General features: G+C 38.3%; 1 protein-coding gene across 1 annotated transcript in view; it reads left to right on the top strand.

Moving 5' to 3' along the window:
* The window catches only part of lrrc7 (leucine rich repeat containing 7), a 58,442-nt gene that overhangs the window by 16,687 nt on the left and 20,708 nt on the right, over positions 1–21,047 (top strand). Inside the window, exons 2-17 of the mRNA XM_026323306.1 lie at positions 6,871–7,073; positions 9,120–9,237; positions 9,524–9,602; positions 10,437–10,526; positions 10,746–10,802; positions 11,510–11,573; positions 12,189–12,263; positions 12,375–12,519; positions 13,257–13,329; positions 15,956–16,085; positions 16,622–16,737; positions 16,981–17,050; positions 18,616–18,715; positions 18,914–19,038; positions 19,790–20,008; positions 20,349–20,471. Of these exons, the coding sequence (XP_026179091.1) occupies positions 6,871–7,073; positions 9,120–9,237; positions 9,524–9,602; positions 10,437–10,526; positions 10,746–10,802; positions 11,510–11,573; positions 12,189–12,263; positions 12,375–12,519; positions 13,257–13,329; positions 15,956–16,085; positions 16,622–16,737; positions 16,981–17,050; positions 18,616–18,715; positions 18,914–19,038; positions 19,790–20,008; positions 20,349–20,471 (1,787 nt within the window). The remainder of the gene's footprint in view (positions 1–6,870; positions 7,074–9,119; positions 9,238–9,523; positions 9,603–10,436; positions 10,527–10,745; positions 10,803–11,509; positions 11,574–12,188; positions 12,264–12,374; positions 12,520–13,256; positions 13,330–15,955; positions 16,086–16,621; positions 16,738–16,980; positions 17,051–18,615; positions 18,716–18,913; positions 19,039–19,789; positions 20,009–20,348; positions 20,472–21,047) is intronic.

Genomic DNA, 21,047 nt, shown 5'->3' with positions numbered 1-21,047 from the left:
GATTGCAGTGAAGTCCCAAACTTTTCTAGTACAGAGAGATTTAGAAGCATCTTTTCAAGTCAATTTGTGGTTCTTTAGGTTACACTAGTTTGACCCATTTGGTGCATTTGTGTTTATGTTCAGTCATGCATCTGAGCATAACTGATTCCCGCATTTTGGGTGCAGGTGAATTGTCAGCTGTTCTGTGGTTTCTCGTGTCAGTCGATTGTTATTTTTAGTATCTTTGATGTAAGGGTCATTGAGTTTTACAGACATGCCACCTGGAGCCACAGTGGCAGGCAGATTGGACTGGCTGAGAGTGTGAAAACTCCTTGTATTCTTATTCCTTGAGGCATTTTTCTACATCTGCAACAGCTCTTAGTGAACAGTTTGGAGGTGGATTCTTCCCTCATGTAACCACACCTTAATCAAAGGATTAAGGGTTCATTTTGCCTTTCTGATTGTCCATTCTGTACATTTGCATGACATCTATTGCAAGACTGTCTGAAGACGAGAGAACTCGCCTCTGTTGCTCTTCCTAAAGTATCTTGAGGCAAATGTGTAACACTGAACTACATAAATCAAATTTAATTTAACTAAACCATGAAAGCACTTATGGTATAATCTATTTTATAACTATAGGTCTTTTTTAAATTCTTTTACATGACATTTTACAAACCACAAGCCACAAATAAGTTTCTACATTTCATTCAGATATTCCTGAATGAAATGTCACCTCCCTTATTGTTGTTGATAGCAATGTTTGAATTGGGCAGCCTCATCCTAAGTAGACCATTCAAGTGCTCTATGGAGTTGCTTGGTTGTTAGCAAACATCCTGCACATTGATCCACATTATCCCAAATAGCACTTCATATTTGTTTCCATTTGTAATTTTGGTATTAATCAAAATACAAAAAATGTTGCATAAAAACTGCAATATTAACTTTCTCCTCCATGTTTCACTCACTATAGCTCTTCCAGACAAATTTCTTAAATTGTAAAGTAAACCTTTTAACCAGTCCCTTTTTTCACATCACTGATAAGTCTTGTGATCATGTACTATGCCTCAGTGACATTCATAGAGAGGCAATTCACTTTAATCTCATTGGAAATTACAGGCACTAATTTGGCTGCATGTTATGCTGCGTTCAGTGCGTCTTCACATTAAGAAATACACAACATCACACTTTCCTACTGAATTAAACTGGAAAGCGTGTCCAAACTTTTAGTAGTGTATCATAAAAAACAGTGAATGTAAAACTTCACCTCAATTTTCAAGCTCTGTCATTCCGCTCATAGATAGATCTGTACTTCTGTACCTCAGTACCATTGTTTTCTGGTCATTTCTGTAATGACAGAATGATTTCTGACAAGCATATTTCTGCTGATCTTTAGTTAATAAAGGCCTGGATTTTTGTAAAGCATTAAGGTGCTGGCTGAAATGTAACTGTGTGTTTGTTGGCATGTCCCGGTGCAGGTAACCATTATATGGGGTTATTTAATGAATGCAGAGCAGCAGAATAAGTTGTTCCTGGCTACTAGTTGACTTAATGCCTCCCACATACAGCCTTACTGTATACACACACCACACACATAATGTGGCGCACTGGAATCTTCCTTTTTTCCTGTTGTCAGTAATGCAGGTAAACTAAACAGGTCCACATGTGTGTCTGTTGTCATTGATTGATATGTGTGCGTGTGTGTGTGTGTGTGTGTGGGTGTGTGTGAATTTTACTGAATGTGTGTCAGTGGAGTTACAGAGTTAGTGTGTGACTGTTTAATTGTGAGCTCTGCAGAGTACAGCATTAACACCTTTACAAAAAGAAAGCAAGAAACACGGCGAAGCTGTTCTAAAGCTCTTGTCTATGTAAAGCATCGCCAAATGTGGAGCGATCGCCCACTGAGTGCAGCATGTTCTGTTTTATGACACAGAGAGACAGAGAATGAGTAAAAATACACCCAGCTCCTGGGAGATGGTCTCTATGGCAGCGGTTACTATGGCGACGGCCAGGCTGCACGTGAAGAGATGGCTGGCATGGGACCCTGGGGAATTCACCCTCTCAAGCTGCTGGAGGAGACACGTACACACACACACACACACATAAAGTTGAATGAAGAGAGGGAAAGAGACCACTAGAGGCGAGAGTCAGGATGATGACAGCATGTTGGCTGTTAGCTGCTGTAGCCGTGCTGGAACGTAACTAATGACATTTACTCAATGAGACAAAGTGCAAACATCAAGATTTGGTGCAACATCAGTTTGGCTTTTTGAGATGGAGAGTGGACTCAAATTTGTCCTTTCTTCTTGATCGTTTGTATCTAAAGTTTTTTTTTTTTTGGTTATGTTTGCAACCTGGCTTTGTCATGATTTTAACTTTGTGTTGATCTAATATAATTGTAATTTGGGCATAATATGAGCTTTGTGTAACTTTATGCTTTTTATCACATAAGATACAGAGCTTTCTACTAGGTAGCCCAATTTATTTGCTAACGTTACTGGGGGCTGTGTTTTGCACAATTTGTCACAACCAGGTATCTGTAATTCACATCATAGCTAGAACAAAAAAAAAAAAAAACAGGTGGGAGAGCAAAAGAGCTGGAAGGAGTTTCTGCATGAGTCTGGCTAGACCCTCTAGCAGCTGAAAATAAATTACGTACAGTACCTTTAAATCCCACACCCAAACCAATTACAGCAAAAACGTTCACACATAAATAAACCAGTTATTATCCAATGATACAGTATATGTTACTATGAACTATGAAACTGCTTGTTCAAATCTTTACCTAATTGTTCTGTATGTCTTATTTTGAATACAATACTCTAATATTGAGTAAAGAGAATCTAACTACTTATTCCAACAGTGCTACCCAGTATGTGAATGTATGCATGTGTGTGGGTGGCTGCATGTGTGTGTAGCATGTGTGGGCGAGTGTGTGTTACAGCAGTTCTTGCAAAATTTCTCACTACTCACATATTTGTTTTACATCATCCTCATTGTATTGACACTGTATTGAACAAAATCAAATCGTTATATGTGTGTTGCACATGAACATGTAGTGTTGCCTCTGCACAGTCAGCCTGCTCTGTCATGCTGTTTCCATAGCAGCAGTGAGAGCCAACACAGCCAACCACGCTCACTTCCTAGTTCCACCTTATTGGTGCCCGATCACTCTGACTCTGTTCCTGCTTTTTTTTTTTTTTTTTTTTTTCTTTTGCTATGGACTTTGGCTGTCTGGGAGTCTGGACAGGCTTGGTAATATTCTGTGTCCCCTTTACATTTACTTACATTTATTTGTTCGTTAGTGTCCCTTCACCTCCAGGAAACACAATACTAATGAATGAACATAAGCTGATCATGGAGTTTTTAAAGCGCAGTTACTGGTGTTTTGCCATTTGACTCATCATTATCTGGCTTCAAATCCACAGATTTGAGGAAACACTAGTCTAAGCAGCTGTGATCAACATCATCTTTGTCCATATTTTTGTTTTTGCCTGGTGTAAATTTGGTCGCTGGAGGAATCTGTGTCCCAGATGTGACCACAGTCAGCTCTCATTGTTGCTTACATAAACAATCTCCTATTTACTCTAAAATTTGTCATCGTCCTTGCTGTTGTCATGCTTGTCTAAATAATGGCTAACAACAGCTCTCCTGTCTTCCCCTCTCTCTCTCTCTCTGTTCTCTTGCTGTTATTTTTAGTCTACTTTGTCTTTTAATATTTAAGCTGTTACAATAGACTGTGAGGGCATAATCAAGCAGCTGCAGCATCAGTAGCTGATAAAAACAGATTGTTTGGCAGAATGTGTTCGGATGTTTATGCTATTTATTTTGCCAGATCATTAACCAACAGAATTACTTTTCAGTGTTTTTATATTGGTTCATTTTGGCTGTGTTAAAAGACATTCTGAAATTATTTCTTCACTACCTGTCAAAAAGAAATATTTTTGCTTATATGTGACTAATCACTATATCAGCCAATAGAAATGAGTGCTATGGTAGAATAATTGCACTAATAATACTGTGGAATGAGAAGTAAGAAGGTCAAGGGTTTTTAGTGCGTTATTGTTGTATTGTCACATTCTTTCCCATTTTTTCAGTATACTTTAAAAAACATATGATTTCCACTGAAAATAAGGGAGCTGAGTTGTTTGATGTGGTTGTCTGGCCATACATGTTTGTAAAATGCCTTAATTTACCCAGAATTCATAGCAAATTAATTCTACCTGAGATAATCAAGAGCTAAATAGCTTTGTTCAACAAATACATTTAATGTCTATCTAATGTGTGAGTTACTGTAGATCCAAAGTCTGTCTTTGTAAAACTGGCCCCTACTCATTATTGCTGGTTTATCTGGGACATTATACTGGACCATCTGGTTCTTGGCTGCGATGGGAAGTGATTGATTAGTGGGTGCAGTAAAGAGTATGTTACCTGAAGTGTGCTGGTTGGGCAGCTATGCTGAAACCAAATATTTAAGGGGAGATTAATGTTGGCTGAAACCATAAACTGTTTGATGCATACCAGAGACGTAACACATGTACCATGCCTTAAACTAATACTCATAGAGAATAATGTCCAGTGTCACAACTCAGAGTTTCCATTGCTTTGTTTAAGCATCTTGGATACAGGATCTAATAGACCATAAAGAGCAGAAGAATGCTGTAACAAAATTTTCACTTATGCACTATATCCTTATTTTATCTATATCCTATTTTTCAATGGAGCATTAACTGAATATTATTAGGGTTCATCGCATAATGTGAAACAGAAGATAAAAATACAAAATAGAAATTTTAGAGTTTGCCAGTGTAGATTAGATGAGATTAGATAAATTGTATTAATTTCTGAAGGCAGTCTTGTAGTGGAGAGTAATAAGTACGAAGTGGTAAAAGTAGTCAGTAACAGTCCAGGTCATGGCAATGAGTCATCTGCCACTGGCTAAAGTGTATAGACTAATGGCAGTAGAGATTAAGGATCTCCACTATTGTTACGACCTGCAATGCAGTGAGGTGAGTCGTCTACTGCAGCTGCTTCTCTGATCCATCAGGATGCTGTGAAGGGGATGGTCTGTGTGCATCTCTCCACCACAGTCCAGCTTTGTTCCAGTCAATCCCCTTTTTTGCACCAGTTTGTCCAGTCGCCTTGCATCCCTGTGCTTTATGCTGCCTCCCCAGCAGACTGCAGCATAAAACAGGATACTTTCTACCATAGTTTGGTAAAACCTGCAGCATCTTCCTGCAGATGTCTAAGAACCTAAGCCACCTAAGGAGGAAAAGTCTTCGAAATGGGAAAAACATGCTGTGTTTTCCCATTTAGCTGAACTGTGTAACCCTTGGTTAATACTTCACCTGTTCTCAGTGCTGAACAAACACTGGGTTACCCTTAGCTCTAAACATGAAGGGTTAGACAAGCAGTGGTGCAAGGACTGGGCACCATGAAAAGTGCTGGGTTTCTAGGTACTGTAAATAAACAGTAAATGCTGGCTCGCTTCATTACGCTTTGAGCTATTGATTTTAATGGTCCAGCTCTCCTAGATAAACAGTCCTGTAGGATGTGCAGTCTTTTTTATCAGATTTGATTGGCTTTGCAAACAAACTCAATCATATCAGGTTGTTTCCTCCCAGTGCCGAAGACCACCCTGTCTCTCATCTGAATTCATCTGGTTTCGCTGTGCAGCTGGACCGGTGTGTGTTAGTAGACAGATAAAGCTGCAGCTCTTATCTCTGAGCCTCCTGGTGTACCCCTCTCTGCTCTCTACAGCTTCCAGTTTTCATGTTCTCTTCCTCCTTTTCTCCTCCTTGTCTCTTTTTTGACTCTTGTCATACACTTTATACCGCTGTTAACTCTTCATCACCCCCTCATATTCTCTTATCCATTACTAATCTCCTAATCACATCTGCTTTTCGCTCAACCAGATCAAACAGGAAATTGAGGCGGCAGTCCGATAAGTGAAAATTCACTCTTTGTTCTGTTTGAAAGGGCTCCCATTAAAACATTTTTATTTGTCAGTAAATTGAGTGTAGTAAGCATTTGGGCTTGCAGTGATAATGCTGAATGATAAATCCTCACTCAAGGATTTAATACCCATGGTTAGCCTAGTTATGCCATTCAGCTTTAAATGGAGTCAGGCAATGGAGTGATGGAGTGATCACAGAATTACAAAGGATTCAGTCTAATTATATGGCTCTGGCTTTGGTTGTTTGAAAAGAATGAGTGTATGTGTATGTGTGTGTGTGTGTGTGTAGGAGAAAGATTTGAGTCTCAGCCTGTCGTGAGCTGAATAGCCACTGGTTGGCATTGGACAGTTATATTACCCATCTGCCTCAGCTTTTGTACCTACCTGGTACATAAAAACACACACTAATGTTGGTCCTCTCTGTCATTACACAGCACTCACGTCCACATGGGCTGCAACAGTTTCTGTTTGCTGTCATGGTTTCTCCCGTCTTTACTGGCCATAAGATTATCTCTTCATCGTGCAATTCAGGTGTAAGTGATGGGGAACAAAATCCACAGTCACAGTGATCAGCATGTGATCTGTTTCAGTTTAGCTGATACCAAACCCTTCAAATATGCCTGAATCGACTCCAGACGTTCACTTGGATGCATTTTTGCAGATGATAACTCAGAAAGATAACTGTAGAGTTTGTGTGCTAACTTTTAGATTTTACACTGCATATAAAGGATCTCTTCATGGCCAGTATGCACAGGTGGAACAGTGACAGTACATAGTTTATTTATGAAACAAAAACATATTTAGTTCTAGTTTTGATATTTGTTATCCTTTAGAGATCAAACAAACAGTAGAGATTTAATCATCCTATTGATGTTCAGTTACAGACCGTCCCACATTAATCTAAGCTAACCTCCCTCCTCTTTTTGTGTCTCCAGTGCAGTGTCTGGAAATGACCACTAAGCGGAAGTTGATTGGCCGGCTGGTGCCGTGCCGCTGTTTCCGTGGTGAAGAGGAAGTGATCTCAGTTTTGGACTATTCCCACTGCAGCCTGCAGCAGGTACCCAAGGAAATCTTCAGCTTTGAGAGAACGCTGGAGGAGCTCTATCTAGACGCCAACCAGATTGAAGAACTACCCAAGGTACCTCCGAACCATATTCTAGCCTTTTCCTACTGACCTTCTCTTTTTGACTCCATCATATGACCTGTTTTGCATCATTTATAACTTTTAAGTCCCATTAAGTTTTACCTGTAACATCGACAAATACTGAACTATCTTTGCATGAGCCAAACCTGCTGGTCCTACACATTTCATATGAAGATTTTCAGATCAGGAGGGCCCTGGTTACACTCAAACACTTTAACATATTCACACCTGAAATTGAATCATTTCATCAATTCACCATAATTGCCTCAAATGGAGCAGTTGGGGCCTTGACCATGGGTGCCTTGATCTGATTTGATGGTCTAAAAACAGGGTGTTGATATACAGATTCAAAAGCCCTTTGAGGAAAAATTGTGTTTTGTGATATTGGGCTAAATAAATAAGCTCTACCTTGACCTGACTCCTCATAAATGATAATGAGGGACCAATCACGACTCTTTCCCCATCCAGATTTATTTTTGTCCTTGACATTCTGAATGTCTGTTATTACCAATTGCATAAAACACACCAAATACATTTTTGCACCAATATAATAAACAAATACAAAATCACCTTTTTAAAATAAGTTTATATGAATAAGATATTTGACATTTTACCTGCTGATGCTAACATAGTTCCTCAGGGGAAAGAGGAAACTAAATGCAGCTTTGGCTTACACGACAGAAGGTGATAATTGTTGATATGTTAATCTTTTGTTTACTTATTTGTTTTCTTGCTGGTAGTTGGAGAAATGAGTGATCAGAGTCAGTCCTGTGATTGGTGACAAAGTCATGCAGTTAAATCATAAGTGCTTATAGGACATATCAGACCCTCAGTGACCCTCAAGTTCCCTGAAATGGACCAGATGTTTGTACCAGATGAAGTTTTTGCCTCTAAAACCAAAAGTCTAAGAATAGAGGGCGTTGTCATGAAACATGAGCTGATAGAGAAGGTCAGGTCCTGTCCACACCACTGCACCACAGTGGCATCCCAGACTGTCCAAAATTATCAGAACCCCCCTGTGTGGGTAGTGATGAGTCAATCCGTCCTTCCAATATTCAAGGAGAATTGCAGGTGCTGTTTATTAGAAGGCTGTCTCATTTTATTGATGTCCTGTCCTAGTTTAAATGACAAAAATGTTGAATTGGATTTCTAAATATAGCCTGTTTGAATGGAGTCAGTCTAATAGGGCTGTGTAAGTAGCAGGTCAAACTTGCATTCAACTGGAAAAAAAAAATCTGCTCAGTCTTGATAATGTGTATGTGTGTGTGCCAAGATTGTATAAGAGTTGCTGAGGCTGCGGGAGTGAGTGTGTATGAAAGTGATAGTAGAGGACTGGCCAGATTTGAAAGAGTGAGTGTGGTTCACATCCGAGCAAGTAAAAAAAAACAAAAACATAGCAAGTAGGCGAACTAAAATTTATCCACAAGCGACACAAAATAAAAGAAACTTGATGATTATATTCGTAAACACTGATAAAGAAAGAGTGACTTTTTAAACCAGATTTTGTCCATTCAAAGTGTATTCTCTTCCCCCACTTGCTTGTAATTCTATTAATCATGAGCCTCCATGGGAGAGCCTCAACAACTTTGCTCCTGCTGTGTCATAAACTGATCCATCACTGTTTTTATCTTTGGATATGGAGAATATTTCACATCATTTCTGTGTTTTTGTCTGGGTGTTAGTATTTATGGTATTTCTGTATTCTAAGCATTTTTCTTTCTATGCGTTTGTTTTCACTTAATGTATGTTGATACATTTGCAGTACTTTTCTATTTACAGCACATTTCTGATTGGTTAACCTTCCATACTAGTATGTGTTTTGTCCTGAGGGGCCACTGTATGGTGAAGATTATTTATTTTACATTTTGCATTATTCATGGAAGAAAGTGGCTGAAATGTTCCTGCTTGTCCACAACATGAAGCGGTGCATGCCTCCAGCTGACGTTCTGGCTCTCTCTTTTTGTACCTTTCTATTAAAGGTACGTGTGATTTTGCCAACGAATTATAATATTCCTTTGTTTTCCCTCTGTGTTCACAAAGCAACTCTTCAACTGCCAGGCCTTGAAGAAACTGAGCATGCCAGACAATGACCTGTCTAACCTGCCCACCACCATTGCCAGCCTGGTTAACCTCAAAGAGCTGGACATCAGTAAAAACGGTGGGCTCCTAATCCTTTCTATACCACAGATGCCAAAATCCAACCTGAGCAAACCAGACATACAGTATATAAGATAAAGCAAATTCATTCATTCATTATTCATACCTGCATATTCCTAATTAGGGTCATACTCAAATCATTATTATTAGCAAAAAAGTTTAGCATTTATTCATCATTGTTCTCATTATTATTTGTTCTATTGATCTATTAATGGATAAATCAGTTCTAAATTACATTCTAGTGTATCACTCATTTAATTTCCCCTCTCTCCACATCTCACTGACAGGTATCCAGGAGTTCCCAGACAATATAAAATGCTGTAAAGGTCTGTCTGTGGTGGAGGCCAGCGTCAACCCTATCACCAAGTAAGACACTAACACACGTCTTGTATCAACGCTGATATCACTGCAGAGTTGAAGCTCTGCTGGATTGATGGCAGAAGAGGTTTCTTCAGTGCAAACACCTGGTTGTCATACAGCAGCACTAACTAAAAAGTGAGAAGTGTGGGGCTATACAATATGGCAATATAATCCTAGATTCAAACGTGGCCTAAACACTTCACTTAGTATCACTACTGTGAGCTATTTTCTATTGAATTAAAAGACAAAGGTTTTGAACAGTCCCACATTTATGGCACAGACTGGGTGAGCCTGGACCCAAGATGTAATTGACTGCTTGATTTGATTTTTTCTGATGCCCAATATCAATAGACCAACACTGAATAGTTGGCTCCACAGAACCTATAGTACCATGCTGTCGTACATTTCCCTGTGTTTATTTCCTCTTGGCTCAGCTATAGTTAGCTGATGGCTTGCATGTAACTACTACAGTAAAGGGCTGACATTGTTTACCATTCTCTAATGAAGCTATTGGAGCGTCAGGTGTTATGTTAGTAATTGCTATTTTCCTTTTGGTGTAACGTCCACGAAGCACAATTAGACTCCACATCACACAGTACACTGCAGACAATAAATGCTTCTTTTACTTTGTGTGTGTGTTTGTGTGCAGGCGATGAGTCATCTGCTAACAGCAGCAAACTGTTTCTACACTGGTTGTTATGAGAACATTGTCCGTGTTTTTATTCCACTGTGGCCCTTCAAGGATATAAACTTATTTTTCTAGCATATGTTCTTATTGCCTTTGTTTCTTTCTGTGTTTCTGCCTCTCTCTGTTGTGTTCTCTCGCTCTAAATCTTCCAGACTCCCAGATGGTTTTACACAGCTCCTGAATCTCACCCAGCTCTTCTTAAATGATGCCTTCCTAGAGTATCTGCCAGCAAACTTTGGCAGGTAAACCGATACATGTCATCTTTAGTTGTTCCTCGCTTATGAATGTGTGTGAACACGTGTGTCACTGCACTGGACAGGTTCCTTTTATAAGGTTCTTGTATGTGGCTTTTGTGTGGAATAATCAATATGAGAAACACAAGCATTTTGAAAGTGCTCTCATTTTCAGAGAAAAATAATATAGTAAATTGAGTTTTGGTTTTTGTAATTTCTGTTTTTCAGACTCTCCAAACTACGGATCCTTGAGCTGAGAGAGAACCACCTGAAAACCATGCCAAAGTAAGACAAGCCACCATATGTCTCTGTGGGTGTTTGTGCAACAAATGTGCTAAAAAGAGAGTCTGAGTTGTAATCTCTGCACTCCACAAAACACACAGACACTACATGATATTACAAAGTGTATTCTAGCTTTCCCAAGGGTCCAGATTAAAAGTACATTTGTCTGTGGCAGGTGTGGCCTCTTAGAACAGTAATGTGTTTTAAATGTTTCATATTCTCTATTATACTACTGAGTCACCGTTTTCATACCTGCCCACCATAACAGTCCTGAAGGTAACATTTGGAAGAGAAACACACATTTTTGATTACAGTACACTGATAAAATACTGATAATACTGTACTCATGCCAGTACAATACAGTTTTTGCTATTACGAATAGAAGAATTTTCCCTTAAAATTAGAGTAACATTATGATCAATACTATTTACCACTGCTCGCTACTACTTCACCTAAGATTTAAAATAATGCAGGGGAATTACACCACGAAAGGATGCAGCAAATATTTCTCTTTCTGACTCCAGTGTAATGAACAGTGCTATGACACATGTTAATCCTTGGGCACTTTAAAGGCTCTCCACTTTCAACAAGAACAGGGCCATGGAAAAAAATTTGTTAAATGAGGGACAAAAGATCCTATTTCTGCAGAGCAACTAGTTAACCTGTAATTTCAAACTGAATTGTAATAACAGTATATTCTCTCCTGTTAGGTCCATCCATAGACTGACACAGTTGGAGAGGTTGGATTTGGGTAGCAATGAATTTTCTGAACTGGTGAGAATGATTTTTTTTTTTTTTTAAACCTTTATTTGAACAGGAAGTCTCTTCAGTTACAATATCCCTTTTGCCTGGAGAGAGTTTTAATATTTTTTGTAGTCATAAATAATTTATTAAGAAGTGTCAGTAATAATATTAATATCTTAGCTGTTATATATTATCATTTATCCATTTAAACAAAATTACCTACAAGAAGGTAGAAAGAAAGAAATGTCATAGCTCAGCAAAAGAAAAGAAACACAGATACTGCCCCACTTTAGGGACCACTGCCTTGAGGCAGGAAGCACAGGTTCAGCTGGACCCTGTAATGGGAAACAGCGACATGGTGGAGAAAGAGGGTGCTGGGTGGAGGCAGGACATGAGGAGGACATGAAATCAGGGTCAAACAGAAATTCAACTATGACAGCAGCAGTGTAGTTTTGCTGAATTCTGCTTTAAACCAAGTGACAGAAGACATTAGCAGTCGCACTCTGCCAACCTTTTTTATTCATTTCTACTAAAGTCTTGGTCTTTTTCATGCACTAAACCAAGGATCCCTGAGTCATACATCTGATGAGTTTAGCTATATTATTTCATATGCATCTCTATGTTTTCTCTCTTTGTATATTATAGCCAGAGGTGTTGGAACAGATCCACAACTTAAAGGAGCTGTGGCTGGATAACAACTCTCTACAGTCTATACCAGGGGTGAGAAATGCTGTTATGGTGATAAAAACAAGCCACATTTGAGATTTTTTTTAATGCCTCTTTTCTCTGGCATTCAAATGACATTGTCTCCTCTTGCTTTCCTCACTGCAGACAATAGGGAAACTTCGTCAGTTGCGGTACTTGGATTTGGCCAAGAATCGTATTGAGACGTTGGACACAGAAATCTCAGGCTGTGAAGCCTTGGAAGACCTGCTGCTGTCCTCCAACATGCTGCAGCACCTCCCTGACTCTATTGGTACACACACATACATGCACACAGGCACACTCACAGGCTGTTCCCAAGTTGATGAAGCTTTAGCGAAACCTGTCATTTCTGATGGGGCTGTGGAGGAGGCACTAGTTGTTGTGGGTATATCCAGGGCTAGGAAGGTTTTAGTTGTCCCCTTTAACTAAAGGTTAAAGGTGGTGATATTCTGTATTTTTTTCCTCATGGAGACAAATGCCATGAAAAGAAAAAATAAACTATTTATCACACACAATTTTCTAACTTCTGTGATTCCTTAAGATGTAAGGAATCTTTAAATCTTAAAAAAAAAAGGTCACATATAAATGACTGAAACAGCTGGTCATTTTAATTTTCAGGAAATTATACAACATTGTTTTGAGACTGTTTTTGACTGATTAACATGCATTTGGTACACTTATGAATATTTATGACAGCAGGTGGGGTTGACTCAAAATAAACTATAATGTTCATGGAGAGAACATAACAAAGCAACAATGCAACCATGTGGCTCATTGATGGGTTTTTGGAGCTGGAGCTCAAAAGTAAAGAGGTGTGCAGAAAATACTTGCCAGCAGTATCCAGTTCTTGTCTTTTCAAACAATGTAAAAATATAGAATGTCTCCAAATCTATAATTAAAGTGCGCATTTATTTATTTATTTAAATAAAACTTAGAACACAGTAAGAGCGAATAACTTTGCTTGTTTGTGTGTCATTATCAATATGTGTGTATTTGCATGTGGTGTAGGAATGTTGAAGAAGCTGACAACACTGAAGGTAGATGACAACCAGCTGACCTCACTGCCTAATACAATCGGGAGGTAAGACATCCACTTGCACACTCGCTCACACACAAAATGGAAAAGCAATACTTAAATCCCTGCATATCTTTGTTTTATTTTGGAAACATTCAACAGCATTTGCCAGTTTAGATAATCTCAGCAGTGATCTTTGGGGGGTTGTTGTTTTCCTGTTTTATGACTTAGTTGTTGTATTGTTATGCTGGCTGATGATTGGGGGGTTCTGTGTGTTGTGTTTGCTGCGTTGCTGTGATGTTAGTGCGAAGCCCAAGCAAGGGTGAGTAACATTAGCTCATAGATCCAGGGTTGTGTTCAGAGACAGATGTTAAACAGCGTTGCAAATACTATCAATGTGGGAAATTACATGCAAACATAAACCTCATTTCAGTTTTCAACAATTTTCTGTTCATCTTCTCTTTGTTTTCAATATTTGAACAAATTGAAAATTGAAGATACTGCTGTACTAAAACCTACAGGGTTTAGACAGACATGATTGCATGTAAAATGATTAGAACAATGTCATTACATTAATTCTAATTCTAATCCATCACAGTCCAGATTCAATCACAGAAATCCAATTAATTCCTTTTGAGAAATGCTGAAGATTTGCTGAATTGAGCAGAAAGATTTTTGAAAGGAAACATTGAATTCAGAAGTAGTCACAGAGCCTTTTTTCATCTCTGTGACTTTAGAAATCTCACATAAACATTGTCAGCTGCAAAGAACTATTTATTTTCATTCCATTAGTGATTCAACACTCAGAAGTTTTGTAAGAAAGACAATCCAAACAAGGTTTACATTAACAGAAAAGAATGCAAATCACAATGCAAATCCATTAAGCTGTGATGGATTATTTTTGTAACAACTATACAGATAAAATATAAACATAAAACTCTTGTTATTGTATCTGAACGCTGTGGAAACATTTTGTCATCCTGAACAATTCCCAGGTTTTAGCCTCAATAAGTAGTATTATAGATTTATGACTTTTCTCTTGATAATACCATGCAAGATCCTTTTTGTACCCTTCTAGCTTTTAGTGTGTTTACTCGTGTTTTTACTTGCTAATAATATATTACCCTTTTGTTTCCCCTTTGTTTCCACATAGAATAATAATATACAAATTTCTGCTGTAAGCTACTTTTAGGAAATAATAAAATATTATATCTATAAATGCAGAATTCATGCCTGCATCCTCAACCTATCCGACATTATATTTCCTCTTTTACTGTACATACACTGCAGCGCTGAATAGAGTCGCCATGTATCTGTGTAAAGTGAAATGTGGAAAGGTTCACCCACACCTACTGCCTATATGTGTCAGTTACCATTGTTGAACTTTGTTGGTGTTTTTGCAGCAGGGATCTCTAGCCTGCTAGCCCATGACTACTGATTGTGAGTTCACTCTTGTGTAAAATTGCATTTTTGCTCATTTAGCTGATACTCTTAACCAGAGGGAACTTGAGTTTCTGTGCAGGGTTTAAGTTTCTCGCAGAGCAGCTGTATCTCCTGCTGTAAACCGTACAAAGCATGGCACTCCGTGCAGAGATTTTAATCTAGAAACTTGTGTCTTAAATTGACTGAACCACAGTTTCCTTGCAACACCTTCCACTGAATGCAGGATTAGGGTGCTGGTTCATATTTGACATATTGAACTCTAGCTGCACATTTCTGTGGAAGATGTGAAAGCATGTTTCTTAAGATGGAAGACAAGCAATGCTGAGAATAAAGTAATAAAGTGGGGAAAATACCCATGCTTTATAAATTAAATTAAATTAAAAATCTCCTTTCCTCTTCTATGCTCTATGCTGTCAGACCGTATGGTGGCCCAGATGGACCTGTCCATTGGGAATAATAATAGCAGACTAATGCAGTGTTAACAGTGACAGTATATTAATGTAAAATAGTTGTCTCATTAGCATTAGGCTGCTGCTAGGCAAATGGTGGCAGTCGGGGGGGAATCCAGGTTGAAGAATTTCAGATGTTAAAGTGGATAAAACAGGAGAATGTGTGATCATTAAATCAGGTCCTACTAAGTTTGATAGATTGGTTGGCTCTTAACATTCTGACTCACTGATTCTTCAGTGTGATGATTTTTATCTTCTGTTGACACTCTGTGCTTTTAATTTTTCACTTTCTCATTATGTCTTGTTCACAGATAAGGCTGGCGTCATTCTGTATTTTTTATCATTGTCAGCAAACCCCATAAAAAGACCAAACCCAACGTCTTAATTATTCTCTCAAAACGTTTTTACAAGTCTTTCAAAAATGAACAGCTGTGAACCGTAGATTCTGGCAAACATGACTTCAGAGGAGTAAAAAATACATTTGTTAGGACTATTTTCAGCTGTTTTCAATATATGTCTTATGCTATGATGAGCATTTTACTGCAGCTGGATTGCGATTGTGGGATTTATAAAAAAAATGAAGGAATAGTGTGCAACCATGTGGGTCATTTGTGTGTTGATGATACTCTTTTGACAGCTGTTGTAAACAGTTGTTAATAGACTAGTAGTGTTGTTAGTAGGGAAGGTCATATAAGAAGCATCACCCTTATCCTTTAACACGTAGCTGCAGCCTGAAGAATGATTTTCTTTCTGTCATTTTCTATTTATCTCTTGCTTTCTCCCTTTGTTGCTATCACTAGTCTATCTTTGCTGGAGGAGTTGGACTGTAGTTGTAATGAGCTGGAGTCACTGCCTCCCACCATTGGCTACCTGCACAGCCTGAGGACCTTCGCTGCTGATGAGAACTTCCTCACAGAGCTGCCCCGGGAGGTAGGAGGATCAACCCATGATCAGGACTCACATGCCTTACCTGTACCACTGGCTACAGTGGTGTAATTTAGAACTGAAATGATTAGTAAATGGATTATTTTTCTTGTCTATTGCCTTCATGTTTCTATTCTCCTTTTATCATATAGTCTTTATCTTATTTTGAATCATTTTTAAAAAAAATGAATTGGCAGCTATTTTGATTCATTGTGTAAGTCATTTGCTGAGCAACAATTTCAATATAGGAAATGTACTGTTTCTAGCTTCTTATCGTAAATATGTGCAAGTTTTCTTTGTGTTTAATGATGAATGAGAGTGTATTGAGACATATTTATCTAGCAAAAATAAGCAACCGGAGATGTCTCCTTTGATGTTGCACAGATTACAACAATTACAACAAAGTAAATCATTAGTTTCAGCCCTAATATTTGCATTTTCATGTTGTAGCGCGTTTAAAAGGTGTCTCTCATGCAGCAGATCTGGATCAGCACTAGACTAAAGTGTATTGTCATCTGATGGATTATGCTCGTGTGTTTCAGATCGGTAACTGTAAGAATGTGACAGTAATGTCATTGCGGTCCAACAAACTGGAGTTTCTTCCTGATGAGATAGGACAGATGACCAAACTACGAGTCCTCAACCTTAGTGACAACAGGTATCAACACACACACACACACACACACACACACACACACACACACACACACACACACACACACACACACACACACACATACATGCAGACAACACTTTCTCAATGGCCACATTCGTTCTGTAGCTGCAGTTACCATGGGAATGGATGAGTGTGTTGCCATGGTTACATGCTTTGCAGGCTGTACAGTGTGTGGGCAAAAGAAACGTTGCTCCTTTCTTTCTCACCCCCCCCCCCCACTCTCAGGTTAAAGAATCTACCGTTTACCTTTACTAAGCTGAAGGACCTGGCAGCTTTGTGGCTTTCTGACAATCAGGTAACTGTCTCTCTCTCCTCCTACACTCTCTCCCAGAGACTGCACCTGCTAACGCAACACACACACACAAAGCATCAGTATATTAATCATATTGCTAGGTGTATTTGATGTGAGTATTTTATTTTTTTAATCTGCTCCTGTTCAGTTACCATTAATGTTACCATCCATATTAATTTGCTATTGCTTCTGCTTGCTATTAATTGAAACTCAACTTTTTTGGTTTTGTTTTGTTTTTGCAGTATTACACCTGTAATAGTTATTAGGCACCAAGTCACAATAAATAAACTAGTGTGAGAATTCAACATTTGTGTTTTCAGAGAAATAGTGATAAATATATTGCTGCAGTGATGAATATAATGCTGTGCACATATGCATTTGCTAAATTTTCCATGCCTTTATAGTAGAGCAAATTTAATTTCATTTTGTCCCTACATTTAGTTTTGAGACATTTACCTGTTTTTAGTAGTGAATTCACTGCATATAAAGTGCCTTCACTTTAAGACTGAAGCTCCATAACAATTCATTTAGTTATGAAGCTTCAGCATTTTTAGAGACATGCCTCATAGTTGAACAATTTCATGCTACTGTATTATAGAGTGATATAAGTTAAGCATGCAGATTTATTGTATTGTCCACGGTCTTTTGTTATTTTATAGAATAATACTTTTCATAACAGTTTTAGTTAAAGTTTAATCAGCGTTAATGAAATGAAATGTTAAGTGCACTTTAAGAACACTGGTTCCTTGTTGACCTGCTGAAGGAGAACATTTAAAATTCAAATGCAATTTGTCAAATGGCAGATCTGTCTTGCATTTCTATAAAATTAGCACTTAAGTATGCACGTTCTGCACTAGGTCAATTCAGTTTGAAACCAAGTTCAGTCTTGTCATTTGAGCTCGAGTTTCATCAGTCTGTAAGACCTTTTCTCAGTAATGTTGTGGAGTGTCGAGCTGCTCTTTGGCAAACTTAGACTGCCATAGATGTGTTCCATACATCTATGCACCATGATTTCCATATGGTGGAGTCCTGGAGATGTTAACCACCTGTAATAAATTGCTTTTGTTATTACTAACTTATTAGGCTTTGTTTTTATCTCACTGATCATTCTGTATTGTGCTTTTGGAGTCATCTTATGTAGGTGCCCAGTATAGGGAGAGTAGATACAGCATGAAATGATCTCTATTTATAAACAGTTTGTCTGATTGTGGACTGATGAACTTGTAAACTCTGAGATTACTCTGTAAGCATTTGTAGCTTTATGTAAATTAGCTAGTCTATTAGTGAGACATGGTTCACTTCAGCAGGTTATTCTCATCAATAGCAAACTTTAAATGTCTGTTAAAATAGCTCTAATTCTCACCTCCACTCTGGTTTCACTGACTGTTAAATTATACACAATTTATACATAAATTATACACAGATAATTCCAAAGGGTTCACTTAGCTTTTTTTCCACTGTGAATAAGTAAGCGTCTGTGGAAGGATTAGGCTAAAGAATGAGTTAGAAATTAAAAACTGACCCCCTGATCCCCATACAAATTCTCATTTAAATGTGTGTGTTTGCAGTCCAAGGCCCTGATTCCACTGCAGACAGAAGCCCACCCTGAAACCAAACAGAAGGTTTTGACCAACTACATGTTTCCTCAGCAACCACGACATGATGAGGGTAACTAGTATTAGTAATTTTGCATTACACTCTATACCATATTTTGTGTTTGCTTGGAATTGTACATGTCAATTGTATTGTATGCGGCAGAACCTGTGTGTACAAGCGGGTTTAAGTTTGTGTGACAATCTACAGACATGTAATGACCTTTTTAACCCTAGCCTTGATGTGTGTTTGTGTGTCTGTGTATATGCACAGATTACCAGTCAGACAGTGACAGCTTTAATCCTACTCTGTGGGAGGAGCAGAGACAGCAGAGGATGACTGTGGCCTTTGACTTTGAGGACAAGAAAGAAGAGGAGGACAACTCTGGGAAGGTCAAGGTCAGCTTTACACTAAGCCTCTTTCTGTCTGTCAGCCTCTCTCACAATTTATGGGATCATATGAGACAAGTTTTGCAAAGACAGCATTACCTGCCGGGATGTTGGAACACCTCCAGCTCTTAGATTAACATAAAACTTCCCAATTTCAAGTATTATTACAATGAACAGCTGTGAATAAAAAAAAAAGGCATGAATCCAAAGGTGCAGGTTATTATGCTCATTCAGCAACTTGAATCAAATCATTTGCAGTCTTGGGTGCATCTTTATTCTGCTGAGATATTTCTGATTTCTCCCTTCTGATGACAGCCAGTGAAGCTACTGTAATTAGAGCTTTTCAAATCCAGGGGTGATAAAGATTTGAAGTACTCATAATCAACTTAGTGCCTGAATGAAAAACAGAATTCTATAGGAAAATTTGCTCCTATTAACCTCATTTAAAAAACGTATTCATGTTAAATAAAAATTTAAAGTAAACCTTCTTTTCTTTCTTTCTCTTGTGATTCATTGGTTTAGAGTGTCTGAAACAATACCACATTAATAATGACAATGTTCAAAGGTTTAGAAAAGTACATGCTGGAAGAGACAATCAAAGAGAAATGAAATAAATAATTTTACTGAAATAAAAATTTGAACCAAGTTGATAATGTCTTGTTTGAAATCTTTGAAGTTTGATGATTGTAGACATTTTTATAGTCTTTCTTCTGCTTACACAGTGTGTCCGCATTTAACCCATTTCCACACCTATTTGTAGGTGGAAATAAACCTAAAACGCTACCCAACACCATACCCCGAGGACCTTAAGAACATGGTCAAGTCAGTTCAAAGCCTTGTGGGTAAAAGCGTACATGCTGGACATGGGCACCAGCACCAGCTGAGCACAGGCACTGCCACCTCAGCAGGAACCAACATGGAACACGCACACCTTGGCAAAGAACAGTACGAACCACCGTGGCCACTACCACCTAAAGAGGTAGGAAATACATTCACAGGAAAATACACAGATCCAGAAGCTTGCATCAGCGTATTTAACCACCCTTTTTCAAGAAGAGTGACTTTTATCTGCTCATGTTGTTAAAAGTTGCTAAATGCCATCTTAGACTGATTTGTATATTAAAATATTCTAGCAAATGTTTTACCATCAGATATCTTAGACAAGTGCTAAGCATCGGCTCTTATGAGCTGTCACCAGCCACAGATATGAGAGCTGTGATTATATACAAAAGGTTGGGAGTGAAGAGGATCTGATGCACTTTTCTGGCTCATTTGATGTCAACACCAATAAAGTGTCTATTTTACTGTGCGTTTGTTAGGTGACAGACAGAGAGATGCAGGACTTCTCTCAGTCTCAGCTCATAGATCAGGGATCAATGCATAACTCCGGCATTGACATTCCCAAAAGGAAGGACAAAGAGGACCTGACAGAGAGCTCTGAGGTCTGTCATTTTGTGTACTGCACACAAACACACATCACAGTCACCTGTTCATTATTTTCAGATCGACTTGCCGACACACAGTTAAGTTTATGAAGCATCTACAAAACTTTTTTTTTACCTTGTACAATCAAATGCACAGTTTTTGGGGTAACAATTAAGAGCTGCATAAAATAAATGTACAGTTAATTATTTATTGGTGCTACACACACACGACTAATTTCTCTGTTGGTTGAATATCCCAAAAAGTTATAAAGCTTCTGCTGTGTTTAGTATATGATAGTCAGTTTCTAAATGTATACTGTTACTATTAAACACTGCAAGTTTGTTTGCTTAGCTTAATTACAGTAAATGTCATCTGATCCAATTTCTAAAATTCTAAAATTAATTTCTAAAATTCATTCATTACAGTTTTCCATTTCAGCAGCTTTATCTGACAACAAAACCACAGTGCCAAATACTTGGTGCCACATTCAGAGCAGCTTAGTGACAAGCTTTAAAAAAGGACATGTGTGAAACTGCTGTCACTCTCAACAATTTGTTGGTCATTATGGCTAACTTGGCTGTACGTGGTTGTCG

The sequence above is a fragment of the Mastacembelus armatus genome, chromosome 4 (genome assembly GCF_900324485.2).
Source record: "Mastacembelus armatus chromosome 4, fMasArm1.2, whole genome shotgun sequence".
In the NCBI taxonomy this organism is placed as follows: domain Eukaryota; kingdom Metazoa; phylum Chordata; class Actinopteri; order Synbranchiformes; family Mastacembelidae; genus Mastacembelus; species Mastacembelus armatus.
Note: the sequence above shows the minus strand (reverse complement) of the source record. Positions and strands in the feature narration are given on the sequence as shown.